A 17,833-nucleotide genomic window follows, 5' to 3' on the forward strand; every position below is an offset into this window, starting at 1 on the left:
TGGGAGACAACATTACCATTATCTTCACGGCTAAAGGTGTCACACAGGTAGGATGACCAATGTGCCCCAGTTTGTCCAGGATTTTTGCAATTGTGCAATGAAAGTCTCATTCCCAAGAATCCCCAGTCCCAGACAAACCAGGACAGTTGGCCACTCTATATGCAGAGGTTTCTTCACAGAAGATTTGTTCCAAGGCAATTTCATGTCACCATCTCCAGACAGGGATGTGGTGGGCAACTTTAAAACGACAGTTTTTCTGTCAAAAAAGAGAGTGTGTTTAAAATTTTACCTCACTTGATACCTTTAGGGCATTCTCAAGGAAAACAAGGGATGGAAGAAGTTCAAGGATGAGGAAATGGCTGATAGCGTCAGGTGCTCCTCAGAACTTTGGTAAGGTGATAACTGAGAAAAGTCTGTTGGCTATGGCCACAAGGAGGCCACTGGGCTTTGGGCAAGTATAGGCTCATGGTGATGGTGGGGTGGTGGTGGTGCAGAAGTCAGCTTACAGTGGGTTGAAGAGTGAATGGAAGGCAAGTCAGCAATCAGAGAGAGCTTCCTATTCCATTTAAAAGTTGGTTCTGTCAAGAAAGAAAAGGTAGAAGTTGGAGGGCTTAAGGTAGGATATCCTTTGAGTTTTGTTGTCATTTGGAAGGAAAGGAGAGAAAAGAGTAAGTTTATGTGCTGAGGGAGAAAAGATAGATCTTGGAGGGGAGTGGGATCCATAGCACAAGTGGGGGATCTACCTTGAACAAAAGGAGTTCTGTTTTTTTTCTATGTAGTTTTTGGTTTTGTTTTGCTGCAAAAGAGAAGCATGAAAAGATGGGAGTGTCACGCAGGTGAGCTTTGGCCAGGAGAGCAAGGAGCTCAGCAAATTCCAGCCTAAGCACCTCTTTTTCCTCCTTAAAGTGAGGGCTGTGTCCTGTATTGAGCACGGTAGGTAGACTTGAGACTGAAGGTTTGATGGCCCTCCTATGAGAAATACGAGGAGATGGCTAGAGTATGGAGAAAAATTTCTGGGTTGCCTTGAGGGCCCAAAAGGGAACAAAGATCATGAATTTATAGAAGCAAAGGGAAGAAGGTATATAGTTGGATTGATCCAGGTTTGAGGTTTTGCAGGTGGAAATGATGAAAGAAAAAGGGTTAAAGCCAAGCTCTTGCTTTAAAAACCTTTAAATGACTGCTAAACGGAATCCAAACTTCCCTTCACGTTTAAACCCTCCACAATTTGGCTCAAGCCTCCTTTACTGCATAACCTCCATTCCCCTTCCGTCCTCCCTATTCATACCACCTTCCTATCTTCCTTGTCTCCTCAGTTTCCCTAAATGCTGTTGGATTTCCAACTTCTAGGCTTTTGCCTCCTTCTGACGAGAAAACCCTTCTAATCATCAAAGGCCAATGTAAATTCATTAGCCCCGAGAGTCTCTCATCTTCTCTAGCTAGAATTAATCTCTCCTCTTCTGTTATACTAGGAGAGTGCATGGCTTCCCAATCCTCTCCGCCTTTTTAGAGAAGCTGTCCCACCTACCAGAAGCCCTCGATGTGGCTAGCTTTTCTTCCCTGCGGCTCACCCAGCTTGGGCATAAATGATTGGATTAGTGGAGCCAATTGGGATTGCTCTCCCAGCACTTGCAATTGAGTCACATTGGGCACAAGAAGCCTCTAGATTTGGGTGCAAGACTGGTGCCTGCCCCAAATGCCTGAATACTGAGGCTGTATGGGAGAACCACCAAGAGCCTGATCTGCAGAGAGATGTGAGATGCAGAGAAGAGACTGGGAGAGAGAAGAGAGAGGGAAAGAGAGAGAAACTGTCTTCTCCCAGTTTTATGAGCCCCTCACCCCCCACCCCCACCCCCCATGAACATTTTGCATCTGAGTTCCTGGAGATGCCCCAGTATCCTAATATGAATCATCAAATTTCACTTACCCAAGCCTGAGGCATTTCTGTTCTTCCCAACCTATTGTCCCAGCTCTTGAGCCAGAAGGCTCTGTCCCTCAGTACACAGAGAGTGCCTCTGCTAGACCATTTACTACCCCTTATCATTGGTTAAGCGGATGTATGTCTGATTCTACCTGGGCTGGGCACCCCTGAGGGCAGGGATGCTGTCTTATTCACTCCGCAGAGTCTGACACATGCTAGATGCTCAAAAATAGTTGTTGAATTTGAGCTCTGACAGCTCACAAAATAGTTTATTGTATCATTTGTTTAGGCAAACATTCTAAAGTTATTTATGCCTTCCCCATATTTGGCTATATTTGCATCATTTTGTATTATATTATTTCTATCAAGTTGGTTTTCATTCTACTCACAAACTCTCCACATTCACATGTGTTGGTTTCTGATCCCATTTGGTGGTCCCCGGGAAAGATTCAGATTTTAGCAGTGAAAGAAGTCCATGCTTCTCTCTAGTTGATGAGAATGCTAGTCTTACATGCAACCTATCTTCCAGAATCCAACTACCAATATCCTTGAAATGGATGCTTCCTGTGAAGGCTGTTGGGGCAGCTTAATTTCAATGATGTCATTTCAAGCACATTAAAGGGTAAGCAGGCAGGCAAAGTACAACTTCTTCAAAGACGTACTCAGAGTCATAGGTTTTTAGAGCTGGGGCCAGTGATTCTTAGACTTTTGGGTTTGTATGGAACAGCAGAATATTTATTTAAAAATAGGGGTGCCAAATTTATATCCTTCCAGGGGAGGCTATTAAACACAACAGTAAGGTTCTCCTAATACAGCATCATTTCATAAAATAAAGGGCATGTTAATGACAAAAGTTATCACGAATATTAACTTTAATTTGAATATTGAATAAATTTGACTTTATGAGAAACTCATACCATTTTAATGTTTATATGGGATAAGGCATTTAGAATGCTTAACACTGTGCCTGCAATGCAAGACATGACTCCTGGGGATGAGCCTGGACCCGGTATCATAGGATTGAGAAAATCTTCTTGACCGAAAGGGGGAAGGTAAATGAAACAAAATAAAGTTTCAGTGGCTGAGAGATTTCAAATGGAGTGGGGAGGTCACTCTGGAGGGTATTTTTATGCACTATATAGAGATCCCTTTTTAGTTTTTAGTGTGTTGGAATGGCTAGAGGGAAATACCTGAAGTTGTTGAACTGCAACCCAGTAGCCTTGATTCTTGAAGACAATTATGTAACTATGTAGTTTACATGGTGTGACTGTGTGATTGTGAAAACCTTGTGGTTCACACTCCCTTCATCCAGTGTATGGACAGATGATTGGAAAATTGGGACAAAAATTAAAATGGGGTGGGGTGGGGGGGATGGAATGTTCTATGTGTTGTTTTTTACTTTTATTTTTATTTTTTGGGAGTAAGGAAAATGTTCAGGAATCGAGTGTGGTGATGAATGCACAACTATATGATGGTACTGTAAAAAATTGATTGCACACTGTGGATGATTGCAGGGTATGTGAATATATCTCAATAAAACTGTATTTTAAAAAAAGAAAAAAAATGTGCCTGGCACATGGTAAATTCACTTTTACACTTATTGTTAGTGTTCAATAAATGCTAGTCATTTATAACACAAGGAAAAATGCTTTTCTTTTATATTCGCAAAAGGCTTGCTGAGTTCCTTCATGGATTTGGAGTGGGACCCTCAGAGGACAAGTTTTGCCGGGGAGACAAGTAGCTCTGTATTAGGGATTGAGAAGATTTGGGATTCCCAGAAGCCATCTGAGGAGTGAGAACAGCTGGGAAGAGGAGAGAGGAAGGAGAATCCTGAAGAATCTTTCCCTTGAAGACTACAGACTTCCCTTGCCAGGAAGGGAGGTGGTTGAAGCATATTTTTAAGATCCAGGATGGGTCAATATGCAATCTGAAGTAATAATAGCTCAGTAATGTAAACAACTCCTCCTCTGTTCCCTGGCCACCCCTCACCCCACCCCAGCTTCTGTGACATTTACCACAACGATGCATGAATATTACGAGTAAGGTTTTGGGTGGAAATAGAGGAAGAATATAATTTGCCCATTTGGATTGTCACCATGTAGAACTGAGACAGCAGCCACGAGGACATAAGTTGCCTGGCATTCTCAGAAATCCTGGAACAGTTTTGGACTTCCATAGCATGAGAAATGTGGAGTTTGACCCTGGTTTCTAAGCAGACACCTGTCTTATGTTTTCATAGTAACAGAGCTATTCTGGTCTCACACCTGGGCATGAGACCCCTAATAAGATGTGACAGGTTCCAAAGTCCTGCACCTGCCCTGGCTGGGTGTGAGAATTAGATCTAAGTTGAGCTTTCACACAGGGTGGGGGCAGCTCAGGGGAATGGCAGAGGGACAAGAAGCCAAGCTATAATTCGTGGCTGGTCCTCCTGTTTATCCGCCCACTGTCCTTCCAAGGCTGGGGTAGGGGTTCCTAAAATAGTTTTATAAGTTGTTACCAAATTAGCTCAGAGAGCTCTGCAGTTAAAGAACAAAGGAAAGAGGGGTGGAGACTTGTTTCAAATGTTTCAAGTTTGTGCAGGAGACTTTTTTTCAAATGTTTCCAATTTGCAGGGGCTAGTTAGGCTTGTCCAATAGAATGTAACTTCTGGAGTATCCAGCCACTGGAGAAACAGGGGAGGGACTTGTGGTTAGGTGTAGGGAATAAATTCTGCTGAGTCTATTGTTCTGTGCACAAACCCCCCACATTTTGGGCTGGGCGCCTGTTCTTGCAAGATTGTGAATAAATTCTTTTCTTCTCCACAATCGGGTGAGCATTTACTCCTTTTAGGAATAGTGCTTGTTTCTCACATGGGGAAGAACTCTTTTTTTTTCTGGAATCACTGGCTTGAAGATCTTCCAGGGCTTGAGAGGAGCCCTGCCCAGGTCCCTTAGGGCTGCCAGAGTTGGCCTTTTAGGTAGGGGAATATCCAACCCCTGTAAGACTAGTGGTAGAACTGCTGTGGTGTCCCTGTGGTTGGAGGTACATAAGCATTTATGATGTAACAACCAAGTAGCCAGAGGGTGCATGCATGTGTGTGTGTGGGGGGGGCAGCGGGGGTGGTGGTGGATATTGCTATTGCTGGGCAACCTGGCTTCATTAAATCTATGGCTTCAGTGCAAAATTCCCTGAAGTCTTTCCTAACCACCCTGGTTATCCAACTCACCTTTTCTGAACCAAGGAACAGAGACGCTGCAGTCCAACTCTAGTGATCTCGGAGTCATGATACAAAGTGACCAAGAGCTTAGGGTTTCGTGTTAGACCAATCAGGCTCCACTGTGTGATCCCAGGCAACTTCCTTGGCCTCTCTGTGCCAGTGTTTCCATCTGTAAAACAGGGGGAAGGGAAAACCAAACTTCCTCATAGATGGATTATATGTGGTAATACACTTGGGGGCTTCTTAGCATACTGCAAGAGCTTGACAGTCAGCCACTATTCATCTTCCAATCATCCGGCAAATTAATCTTACTCCTCATTCTTCGTCTCAGCTCTTTTACTTAATTCTTTCTTACTTAAGTCTTGACTATCCACCCTGGTGGTATAGTAAGTCCGCATCTCACTCCTCTTTTCTCTGTCCTTCCCTCCCAGCACCCACCCTCCCCCGACACAGAGCGTCTGCCGGTCGGATTGGGGGTCAGCGATGGCGGTCTCTGAGGCAGTCCTCTCTTGTCCTCGGCTTGGGACGTCTCCGAACAGACAGGCCATGTCCTCTGCGGAGCTGCCCTGGAGGGAAAGCCGCCGCCAGCCCATCCGTCCGGGGCGCGATGGGAAGAACCACACTGCAGCGGAGGTAACAGACAGGGACCACGGCCAACTGAAGGGGGATGGGCGCATTGGAAGATAACGGGATGATGAGGATCAACAGCGCACCAAACCAACTCCGCCTGGCCCTCCTTCTCCGCCAACCCGCCGACCCAGTTATCCTCTCCGCTCCCTGCGGCGGATCCAGAAGTGACAGCCACGTGTTCCGCCCGGCGGGGGCTGCCGGGGAATGGAACATTGGCGTTGGGGGGCGGGGCTGGAAGTGTGCCCCAGAGGTGAATAAGGACCCGCGTGCGCGCGTCCAGGAGCCGGCTGCCAGGCGACGCTGCCGAGAGCGAGCACGCGCCTGGCGTCACGTGCCTTGCGTCAAGTGCCACTCGTCCAATGAACGGAAGCCGGAGAGAGGCGCCGATCCCGCCCCCTCCCGCCCCGGTCCCGCCCAGGTCCCCGCCGCTACCGCTGCCTCCGCCGCGGCCGCAGCCACAGCCACCACGCCAGCCGTCTCGGGCAGCGTACAAGGAGGCGCGGGCCGCCGCGGGCAAAGGCGCCGCGCCGAGTCGGCTGGATTAGCCGGACGAGGCCCAGGGAGCCGCTCGCCCCCACCCCGCACTCCGATGTCCTCAAGATGGAGGCAGCGGGGGCGGCGGCGTGAAAAGAGCGGCGCTGTGGGCGCGGGAGCAGGTGCCTGGGGCGCCCGAGCGGCGGCGGGGGCGGGATGGGCCTGCTGCTCATGATCTTGGCGTCGGCCGTGCTAGGCTCCTTCCTCACGCTCCTCACCCAGTTCCTGCTGCTGTACCGCAAACATCTCGAGCCGCCGCCGGACGAGGCCGCCGGCGCGGGCGAGGGCTTCCGCTACATCAAGCCGGTGCCGGGCCTGCCCCTGAGGGAGTACCTTTATGGCGGTGGCGGCGGGGCTGAGGAGCCCTCCGGCGGGTCTCCCGAGGGTGGCGCGACCCCGACCCCCGAGACCCCCTCCCTGCCGACGCGGGAGACCTGCTACTTCCTCAACGCCACCATCCTGTTCCTGTTCCGGGAGCTGCGGGACACCGCGCTGGCCCGCCGCTGGATCACCAAGAAGATCAAGGTGGAGTTCGAGGAGCTGCTGCAGACCAGGACGGCCGGGCGTCTGCTGGAGGGGCTGAGCCTTCGGGACGTGTTCTTGGGCGAGACCGTGCCCTTTATCAAGACCATCCGGCTCCTCCGGCCCGTCGTGCCCTCGGCTACCGGGGAGCCCGACGGCCCGGAGGGGGAGGCGCTGCCCGCCACCTCCCCCGAGGAGCTGGCCTTCGAGGCGGAGGTGGAGTACCACGGGGGCTTCCACCTGGCCATCGACGTGGACCTGGTGTTTGGCAAGTCCGCCTACTTGTTCGTCAAGCTGTCCCGAGTGGTGGGGAGGCTGCGCTTCGTCCTCACTCGCGTGCCCTTCACCCACTGGTTCTTCTCCTTCGTCGAGGACCCGCTGATCGACTTCGAGGTGCGCTCCCAGTTTGAAGGGCGGCCTATGCCCCAGCTCACCTCCATCATCGTCAACCAGCTCAAGAAAATCATCAAGCGCAAGCATACCCTTCCGAGTTACAAGATCAGGTGAGGGGAAGCCGGGGGCGGGGAGGCAGTCCACGGGCGCGGGGAGAGGGGAGCCCAGCTGCGGAATCCGGGCCTGGCGGGATGCGGCTGCCTGCCTTGGGTTGGAAGGGCAAAGGCTTCTCCCCAGCCCCTGCTTTTCCAGGGATTTTCCCAAACCTGGACAGCGCCCTAAAGAAACACAAGTAGCGGACGCTTTATTTTTGCTAACCAAAACGGCATTAATATGAGCTAGAAATCTTTTCGTGTGTTCGTGGGCATTCAAGGTGCTGCCCACGTGGGTAGAATCCGTCTTTTTATAAACAGCGTATTAAACATGGACGGGAAGTCCACCCTAGTCCACTGGAGTCGGCTCTGGGACTGCTGAGAAACTATTTCTGTTTGCGGTTGCTGCATTGAGGGCAGCGGTGTCATCAGCTTTGCAGCATCTCCTTGTCCACGTTGAGAAATTGTTCCTGGACTCAAAGTACAGGCTCAAATCCGTTGTATTTTGCAACTACAAGCCACTTTTGCTTTGATGTTTTGGTAACTTTCAGTGCAGAGGTGGTAGGAATTCTTTTCCACAGAAAATTGGAAAATGAGTTGGGAGCCTGTACATAGTGTACATTGTGTGTTAATGTCATCTGCACAGATGCAGACTCTGCCCCTCAAGTGTTTACTCTCTGTGGCTCTAAGTTCCTTACACAGAACCTGAAATCACCTTTCAGACAGTATTTAAAAGCTAAGTTGTGATCTTAAATTTTTTAAAGCATTCCTGCATCTGATGGCTTAGTTTTGTGTAGTATATTAATAATTTTGCTGTTTTGATTATTGTAAGAGTTTTCTTTTAATACTACAGAGGAAATGGAAGGGGAAAGATACTTTTATACGGCTGGAGGTTCTGGGGCTGGACAGCCCTCTCTTCAGTTGGAGTGGATGAGGGTTCATACATGGTCATATGTGACTGTTTCTTCTAATGCAACTGAAGTTCTGTTTTCTCTGTCCTTTAATGTTGTGTTCATTAAAATGACTCTTGGATTTTGCCTTTTATTATAAAATGTTCATCTTGTATTTCCCTTACCTAATGCTTGTTAGTGGAAATTGCATATTTCTAGGTCATTAATTTTCTATCATAGTCTCAACGATCACTGACCCAGATAAATCAAGGAACATGTTATGGTTGGGTTTGGAATGAATTATATTTGTATATATGGCAGATCTACTTTACTAATTATGTTTCACTTAGGCTAATAGCATACAGCAGAAGCTTAAGACTATTGGGTGGCAGTAGAAATGTACTTTATAATGGAAATTTTCCATAGATTTTTAGAGAATGGGGTGCTGGTTGTTAACTGTGTTTGATTTCCTGTTCTGTGAAGTAGAACATACTTTATGAAACTAAGTCTACAATATAAGTGACTAACTAGAATTATGAATTAGTTTTAGTGTTTAAGTAGTGAGGTGTTTATAGTAGTGTGTTGCTAAGAATGTCATGAGAAAAAGTTGTGATAGACTTTGGTAATCTATCGCAACTTCGATTCTGATGCTTTTTGGATAGTTTATAGGTAATCAGATTTGACTCAGTTATTATTACTAGAGTTATTTGCAAAATAGCCAGTGCTAGTGAAGTTCCATATCATTTTGAGATTTTTTAAGGTAGGCTTAGAATTCAGTTAAATCTGAAAGAAATTATGAATAGTAGATGAGGAGCTATTGAGAAGTTTATTGCTTTGAAGGAGCTTTATTATCTGTATCGTTGAATAGCATTGCCATTTAAAGTATGGTAAAATTGCTTTTCATTTACTGTAAACAAGGGATTAAAAGAAAAAAAAGCCCAGCATGAGTTTGCTTATGATATTTCAGTTTTAAAACCTTGAGCATTAAGTGACCACATCCAGCAATGTACACATTTTGGCTTTCTATATTAGGGACATTTCAATGATCGGTCAGCACAGAACACATCACTCAATCTGCAAATCTTTATTGTACGCCTACTGTATGCCTATTATTGTTCTAGGTGCTGGGACTTCAATACTGAACAGAAATAGCCTCAATCCTCATGGAACTTAGAGTCTAGTGAGAATTGAATTAGCTGTGTTTAAAATCTAAACTAGACTATTGTTGATGGGGTTGAAGTTACTGATTTTAGCTTAGTAAAAATAATACAAGTATTGCGGATGAAAAGGACTGCCTCAGGAGGTGTTGTGTTCTCTTATCCATATAACTGTTCTGCCAGATGTCTATCAGACTAGGTGATGATCAAGTTTCAGACAGGAGAATGAATTAAAATTCATCTAAGATGTCTCACAATTCTCCCTGAGTCAGACTTTTTTTTTTTTTTTCCCAAACTTCACCCTGTTGTTTTTAAGGGATTAAAAAAAAAAGTAGGGCATCAACATATATGTGGACTATCTTTCCAGATTAACCAAAAGCTCTGAGAAGAGTGTGACTGTAAAGCATTTTTTTTTCTTATTGGAAATTTTCAGAGGGGCCCCGTTGAAGATTAAATCATGAGGTTAAAATCTTTGATTACTGTCCCAAATAGCACTTCTTTTTTTAATCCAAATAGAAGATTTTGCTGGTTCATCTTTTTAGCTATCTGATCAGTTTAAGCAATAAAGAAAATTGTATTGAGTCTGAGGATCTTTTGGTACTTTTAATTATTGCATAACAGAAATATCTTGCCAGTTAACATTGTGGTCACTTCTCCTCTCCCCAACCCCCCAGTTTGTTTTTCCTTTTTCATGTTGCTAAAGTGAAGTGGCCTATCAGGGCTTCTAGTTCCTGATGTTTCATCTAGAGATGCTAAGTAGCTCAAGTTGTTACTTTGTAAGGACCCCATAGATTAATGTATCATTTTACCCAACTAACACAGTTTGTAAAACATAATAGTTTAAAAATTAATTATGAGTTGTAGAAAATGTACTTACTGATTTATAAAAGTTAGGAATTCCTTAATTCTGCCACCTCAGTGTTTTGATTTCATTCTTAAACTGTAAATTTTTAAATAGTAGATTAAAGTAATGTATTTTTAAAAATTAAACTAAAAACTAATCTTCAAGGAGAAAGGTTGATTACCAGTAATGTTCTTGACGGTGTGGAGAATCCTTCTACAGCATGAAATCTGAGTAATAGTCCTGGATTCTTTAGGGTTAGGGAATCAAATATTTGAGATTCTTAACTGATGCTTCTGTTCCTAGAGTATTATTTCCTATGTAGCTAACACTGTTTGCATACTGGAGGGCCTAATTCAGTTTACAGAAACTTTTTATTTGTTTGCATTGCATGTATTTTGTTTTTGTTTTTTTAATTGCCAACTTTTAATGAAATGGAAGATTTTGCATGATTTGGGTTTCTGGCTTCTCTTAGGAAGGAAAAATTGGAAGATCTTGTTGTACCAGGCCTGCATTCCTCGTAATAACTACAGGATGGCCAGATGGACTTTAGTATCTTACTTGGTTCAAACTTGGTATGTAAGCTCCTGTGTGGAGTTTAGGTCCCCACTTACTTGTGACATTTATTGAGAGTACTTGCCTTGCCTGTAGTTGTATGAATTAGAGACCCTTACTAAATGAGGAGGAGCGTTATTGTTGCTAATTAGAAAAAATGGCACAAGTTAATAGTTGGATAGGAGAGGGTGATAATTTTTACTCCTCTTGAAATACTACATCTTTGAAGGAACGTTCATTCAGCAACTTTATTTTATAAAAGATATTGCCAATATAATATTATCAGTATAATAATTTTTAAAAATCACTTTGTGAGAAAAAAAATTCTCTTAAAACATTTTCCATTTCTCTGCGTTATAGTGATTTTAAGTAAATAGTGGCTGCTGTTTGGTGGATAATTTGTCTTGGTATGAGATGGGTCATTAATACATATATAAACATTTGCTACTCTGATCTACAAATAAGGGAGCCTCTATTTATTGAAACTATTTTTCAGTTTAATAGAAGAGTATGGAACAGATATTTAGGGAAAACTTCACTTTTCAGGCCCATGGAATGAATGTCTTCTGAATATATTTTTGCCATAACTGATTGTTTTGTTCTTTTACTCTTGACAAACGTTCTTGTATGTATTTGTGGAAACTTTTCACATTCTTAGTGACTGGAGAATGGAGAGGGGCACTGTCCCTGTGAGAAACAGGGCTCTATTTAGTTAGGTGCAGAACCTTTTAACATCTTTATAATTATCTGTATCTTCCCTGGATATACCATTAATTTCAGACGACTAAATTAGGCTTGTACTGGAAAGCCTCATACTCCATAATGTGGTTTGCAATTGAGTTATTTCTTCTTTGGTCTTCTGAGATGAGGAGGAAAAACATTTATTCTTAACGTTATTGCTTTTTTATTTTATTGATTATCTAATGTAAAGATGTTTTAAGTGATCCAGGTCTTCTCAAAAACTTTCAGAGTAAATTCTCTTAAAGTTGACAAAATCATTCATAAAGTTAGGTGTAATGCACTATATCTGTTCTTTCTACATAGACTCCTTTTAAAAGATACTTATTTAGGTTTGAAAATACTTAAAAATAGATACTGAATTTCCTTAGTGATTGTAAAAATCCTAGTTTTAGTTACTAATGTTAAGTTAGTAGGAAATACAGCTAACCTTTAATACTTTGAAAGTCACGACAATGACATTATCGTATTGCTCTTGCTGTCTTGAGTAATGATGTATTGTAAATTTTTTAAATCAATTATGCTTTCTCTTGGATATAAAGAGGTGAAATATGTTGTCACAATGAAATCATAAGATCATTGTCTTACAGATGATAAATAATTAAGTCATTTTTAAAATAGTCATTTTATTTCTGTAAACTGCTTACAGAAGACTACCAGATACAGTGTTGTGGGAGATACGGTAAAGGTGATAAAAATGGCTAAAACAACTCATCCTCTCAAGACCATTGGTCTTTCTATCTGGAGAAAACAGAACAATTAAAACTCATTATAATACTACATGCTTACTCCACCTAAATGACATTTGGATATATTTAAGACTTTTAGTTTTGTGAGAAGCAGGAAGGCAAACACCTGATTACCTTTGGTGCTGTGTAATAATACATTGTGATCTTAAGTTCCTTGGTACACTTAACTCAGTCTCCTGTTGTGTAGTGCCGATTTTTGTTCTTATGGTTTAGATTTACTTAAGCTGCTCTGAATTGTTGTGATGTAGGACTTTAGAACACGTTAGTTGGAAACTAATGTGTTGATAAATATTTGTGTTCTGTAAATTTGATTTGTATTTTGAAGAAAGAATAATAATAATAAGGAGGCTGTTAGGTTCTAATCAGTAATGTATTCTAATCAATAATTCTAATCGTTATTTGGCTATCCTGGAAAGCCCGTTTGTTTCTAGAAATGGTCAAAGCAGATCATTATAAAGTAGATTATATTGGAGGAGCATGCCTAATCAAGTATTTAATATTGAGTTGCGAGTATTACTAATGATCTGTCACAGAGGTAATAAAATATGTTTGCTTCCTGTGTGCCAGGAACAGGGTGTGCACTCCATACACGTGCTATCTCACTTGATCGTTACAGCTGCTATAGGGGGAGGGGGAGGTTGGTATCTCATTTTTGCAGATGTAGAAACTTGAAACTTAGAGGAAATTAATGACTTTCTCAAGGTCCTTAAAAAAAGGGCTGGACTCCCAAAGCCCATACTATGTTATTTCTGTGGAACCAACTATTACTTTAAACCAGGGGTATGCAAACTACTGGTGTTAGGCCCACAAGTTAGCATTTTTAAAGGGTTGACAAAAGAAGAAGATGTAACAGACCATATGCACCCACAAATTCTAAAGTATTTACTATCTGGCTCTTTACAGAAATGTTTGTGGATCTCTATTCTAAATCCTTAACAGCAACAACAACAAACTGTGCTCAAATGCTTTAAAAAAGAAGGGGGGTGATATATGCCTGTACATTGAAACGTATATCTTTAAACCCTCTTTTGAGGTCCTTTTTTAGAATGTCAGTGAAAGTTGTGGATGCTCTGCCCAAAATTCATAAATAAAATTTCATTTAATTTCATGGGAATTTATAGTCCCCTTGAAGCCTGTCTAGAGTCTGAATATCTCACACTTCAATTTAGAGTTTCTACCACAAAACATCTTTTTATAAAGTTCTCCGTTTTCTCCAGTGTCACCAGGAAACAAGTGCTATGAAATCACTTTGTTCCTTCCTCAGAGTCATAGGACCCACTGACACTTTTTTGGCCTGGCATCAGAGCACACTATGCTTCATCGGAAAGTCATAAAACCAACTACCTGGTCATTAGCAGAAGTTTTACAGAGTAGTTTCAAAATCTGTCTTGCTAAATTGCTAAGACTGGCATCAAATTGTGTACTTACTCTATTTGTCCTAGGAAAAATGAGCTATGAGTGGTAATTATTTGCCTTCAGATGAGTAGAACTGTAGGTGATAAGTAGAGACTGCCAGTACTAAGGAATTATTTAATTCTTTTGGGGTGAGGCTGTACTTAAGTACTTAGGTTGTCTATTCCAGTAGAGAGAGCTTAGGAGCATTGTGGACTTGTCTTCAAGTATTAGCACTATGACTTAGCAAGAGACCTCACCCTCCCTTAGTCTCAGTTTCCATATTTGTGAAATGGAAACAGAGATAATATCTATCTAATTGGAGTTAATAAATTTGTCACATAAATGTTGGTGCTGAATAAATGTACCTTTAATTACTCACATATTTGTTGATTACCCTTACATATGTCAGATATTTGCTAGGTAATGCATTAATATTTTCCCCCTTTCAATGAGTGATAAGCTCAACTGTAAAAATTCAAGCAGCATGAAAATATGTAACATAAACATTAAAGTTTCCTGTCAGCTTCTTTTAAAGAAAACCATGGTTAAATTCGGGGAATTGTCTTCCAAATTTTTTTCTAAATGTGCTATAATTTGTTACCAATTTATAAAAACAACATCATACTCTTTACCCCCCATCAGTAGCTACTTGTGTTTTTTTTTATTGTTGTTTTTGTGTTTTTCTTTTTCTTACTATATTTTGGATTTTCTGAATATATCTTCCTCTTTTGTTTTAACAGATGCATGGTGTTACATTGTATGGAAGTACCATATGACAACAAATTCTTGTTGATATTTTGTTTTTGTTTTTGTTTTCAGTTTCTCACAAGTATAAATAATGGTACCATAAACGTCCTTCTACACGTACCTTTCTGCACATCCTAGATTTTTTTCTTTTGCTATTTTCCCTGTGATTTATTAGATTTATTAGGGTTTTGTTTGTTTGTTGCCAAGTTTTTGCAAATGTCCAAATGGTATTGAGGAGCATAAAGAAAATTAAAAATCTACTCCTCCCTTTAAAAATTTCATTCTTTTGAGATACCCAGTGTTAGGTTTGATGTCGACACTTAACTATGCTCAAACTCACATTATAAGCAACTATATACAGAGGGAGTCTTACTCCTTCTCTTTACTTAATAATAACAAGGGACCCTGCAAATTGGTTTTTAAGGGTAGCAGTGTATCATGGATATCACTCCAGGCAATTTATATGGATCTGATTCATTCATTCATTGCTTTACTCCGCTGGGCCATGTTCCCCAGCTCTGACCTTATCTTCTATCACTCCTCCTCTCACTTAGTTTGTTCTTCCTTATTGTTCTTTTCCACACTCCAAGCATGCATTTGCTATTCTTTCTTCTGGAATGCTTTTCCCACAGATACTGGAAGAGCTCACTCCATCACTTTCTTCAGGTCTATGCTTATCACCTTTCAACCATCCTATATTAAAAAGCAGGTTAGCCCTTAAAATGCTGAAAATTTTTTTGAGCAGACTTTTTACTGAACTATTCCATATGTGTGTGTATGCATGTATATATGTGTGTGTGTATATGTATAAATGCACATGCATGTGTATGTGTACAGAAAACTGCCAAAATCCTAAATGTACAGCTTGAAGAATTTTCACAAAGTGAACTCAGCCATGTAAGTGAAGTGCAGGGACTTTGAATTCATTTTGTTTAAAGAACACCTGAATTTTCCAAATTTCTTAAACAGAATGTATGGAATATATTTTAATCTTTTTTTTTAATAGTTGAAGGTTAGCATTGTAAACACAGACTGATGGCAGTAACCAAGTACTGATTGCAAAATCAGTATTGAAGAGGAACACCTCCAGTTCCCTGTACATGCACGCTCACAGACCCTGGTCAATTAGGCTGACTGAGATCAGTTGTAACTCTGACTTCAAGGTCTGTTGGGGAACTGTATGGGCACTATTGTCTCCTCTCATTCCCATATATAAACAAAAAAACAAACACTAATGTGTTTGCAACCTTCCCTGACACTCCAGAAAACTCGGTTTTTAATTTCACATTCTTAGGAAAGGTCAGTAATGATAAACTGTAGATTATACTTCCCATAAACTGATGGAGAATAACAAACTTGTTTCACTGGTCTGGTGCATAATTATCAATTTTCATGATATTAGCAGAATGCTTTAAAACACATTTCTCTTTTTCTCTGGTCAGCATGTTGGGTATTTATGCCCATGAATTCTTCACATATTATAGGGAGAATGGAGCTGATGATACGGTCGGTGAAGTACTGAAATTTCTTGGCTTTGATTTGCACAACTTTTATGACAGAGCTAGAAAGTTCCTCCCTCCCCAGCATTATTGATTCTTGTTGGTATGCACATAAAAACAAAAATGCTGTGATTTAGTACAGTAAAAATATTTTAATTGGGTTTATTCTTTTGTATTAACTATCTGTTATGAGTACCTAATCAGTAAGATATGTGCCAGTAAAACATGTGTTTGTGACCTAAGTGCATTTAGAAATGGTGCTTTTCCTAGGATCAACTTTGTATCCTACATGTATAACTGGCAGTGGTAAGTGGCTATTGTTGTTTGCTGGAAAATCTTCAGTAGCAAAAATGGGGAGATGATCATGTCTGTTTATTAGCTAGCTACAAGAATAGGTATTTTGAAAACTGTGTTGTGTTCTTAGATACAACTATTTCATGCGGACATCAGTATATACTAAATAGTATATCTGGTGTTTGTGTTATATGCTAACTTTTTGTCCTTTTTACACAATAGTCTTTCTTACATACTAGATTATACTAACATTCAATACTAAGGATGATTGTTATTACTGACTACACAGTCTTGCTACCCTATCATTTGGTCAAGCAAGTAAATAATTAAAAGCTTTTAATTATGTGAAGCTTGCTGTGGCTGAAATAAGAGCCATTCCATATTAGCTAATTATACATGTGTATGATAATTATTTCTATAATGCACTGAAAATCTTATTTTGTTCTCACCATTATTAAGACTAACACTGTTTTCTGCAAAATTTAGGATAGATAATGTCTGGTCTATTTAAATATTTTGAAAGGTTGTTAGTTCTCAATGTTTAACATTCTCAATCTTAATCAGAACTAGATGGCAAACTATTGACATGGGAAGAATTTAATTAAATATTTGTAGTAAAATATATGTCCTTTTGTCTATAAGTGCTGAAGTGGTAAGTAGTAGAGATATTTTTAATTTAGTACAGATATTTTGAGATTGGTGAGATATAAAGAGAAACTTTCTGACAGTCTTAGTCTACAATAAAGCCCATTAATATAGTCTGTCTAAACTATAGCCCAGTTTTTATTCAATTTATCAAAACATTTGAGTAAGTTAAAATTTTTAAGTAAGTTGCTTATTCAAAATATTTTAACTTTTTAGTACTACAGAGTTAGGATTTCATCTGAACTGAATGTGGCTCAGATTCATGATAGTCAGTAAGCATTTATTGAGCCAGGTTCTATGGTAATCATCACTGGAGCCTTGGGGATACTCTGTGTTCTTACAATTTCTCTTGAAAATAACTTGGCCTTCTGGCTAGGAACAGTAGGATTAGAAGATGAGCGATTTCTGTTTTATTTCTGGAATTGCTATTGATTTGTTGATTTAATGTATCCTTAGACAAGGCGTGCCACTTGTTTTTGAGATTGAATGAGATTAAAGCCTAAATTTTTAGAAGTTTTTAAATAACATAACTATCTATATGTAAGGCAGCATTAGTTATTATTCACTTCCCTATTATTTCTGCAGTCTCCAGCATAGGTCTAATGTAGGGGTTTTGCTCAGATACACAGGCATAAGTTATTTATCTTAAAATATTTTCTTTTAATTAGGATTTAACGAATGAGTATAACTACTGACTCATTATATAGATACTTCTTTTTAGTTTCTAGTATATTAGGGTAGCCAGAAGGAAACTGTTGAACTGTAGTCCAGTAGCCTTGATCTTTAATAATGATTATATAACTATATAGCTTTTATCATGTGACTGTGTGACTGTAAAAACCTTGTGACTGACACTCCCTTTATCCAATATTTGGGTAGATGAGTAATAAAATAAAGACAAAAAAAAAAAAAATAACAAGGCGGTTAAGGGGTATGGGATGTTTGGGTTTTCTTTTTTTATTGTTATTTCTTTTTTTTTGGAGTAATGAAAATGTTCTAAAATTGATTGTGGTGATGAATGCACAACTATGTGATGAT

General features: G+C 40.7%; 1 protein-coding gene across 2 annotated transcripts in view; it reads left to right on the top strand.

Annotated features, from left to right (window-relative positions):
* The first annotated feature begins 6,192 nt into the window (after window positions 1-6,192).
* The window catches only part of PDZD8 (PDZ domain containing 8), a 108,426-nt gene continuing 96,785 nt past the window's right edge, over window positions 6,193-17,833 (top strand). For both annotated transcript variants that reach the window (XM_037805348.1, XM_037805349.1), the window contains exon 1: window positions 6,193-7,303. In XM_037805348.1, the coding sequence (XP_037661276.1) occupies window positions 6,435-7,303 (869 nt within the window). In that variant the 5' untranslated portion in view covers window positions 6,193-6,434. The remainder of the gene's footprint in view (window positions 7,304-17,833) is intronic.

This window comes from Choloepus didactylus, chromosome 15, assembly GCF_015220235.1.
Source record: "Choloepus didactylus isolate mChoDid1 chromosome 15, mChoDid1.pri, whole genome shotgun sequence".
NCBI classification, from domain to species: Eukaryota; Metazoa; Chordata; class Mammalia; order Pilosa; family Megalonychidae; genus Choloepus; species Choloepus didactylus.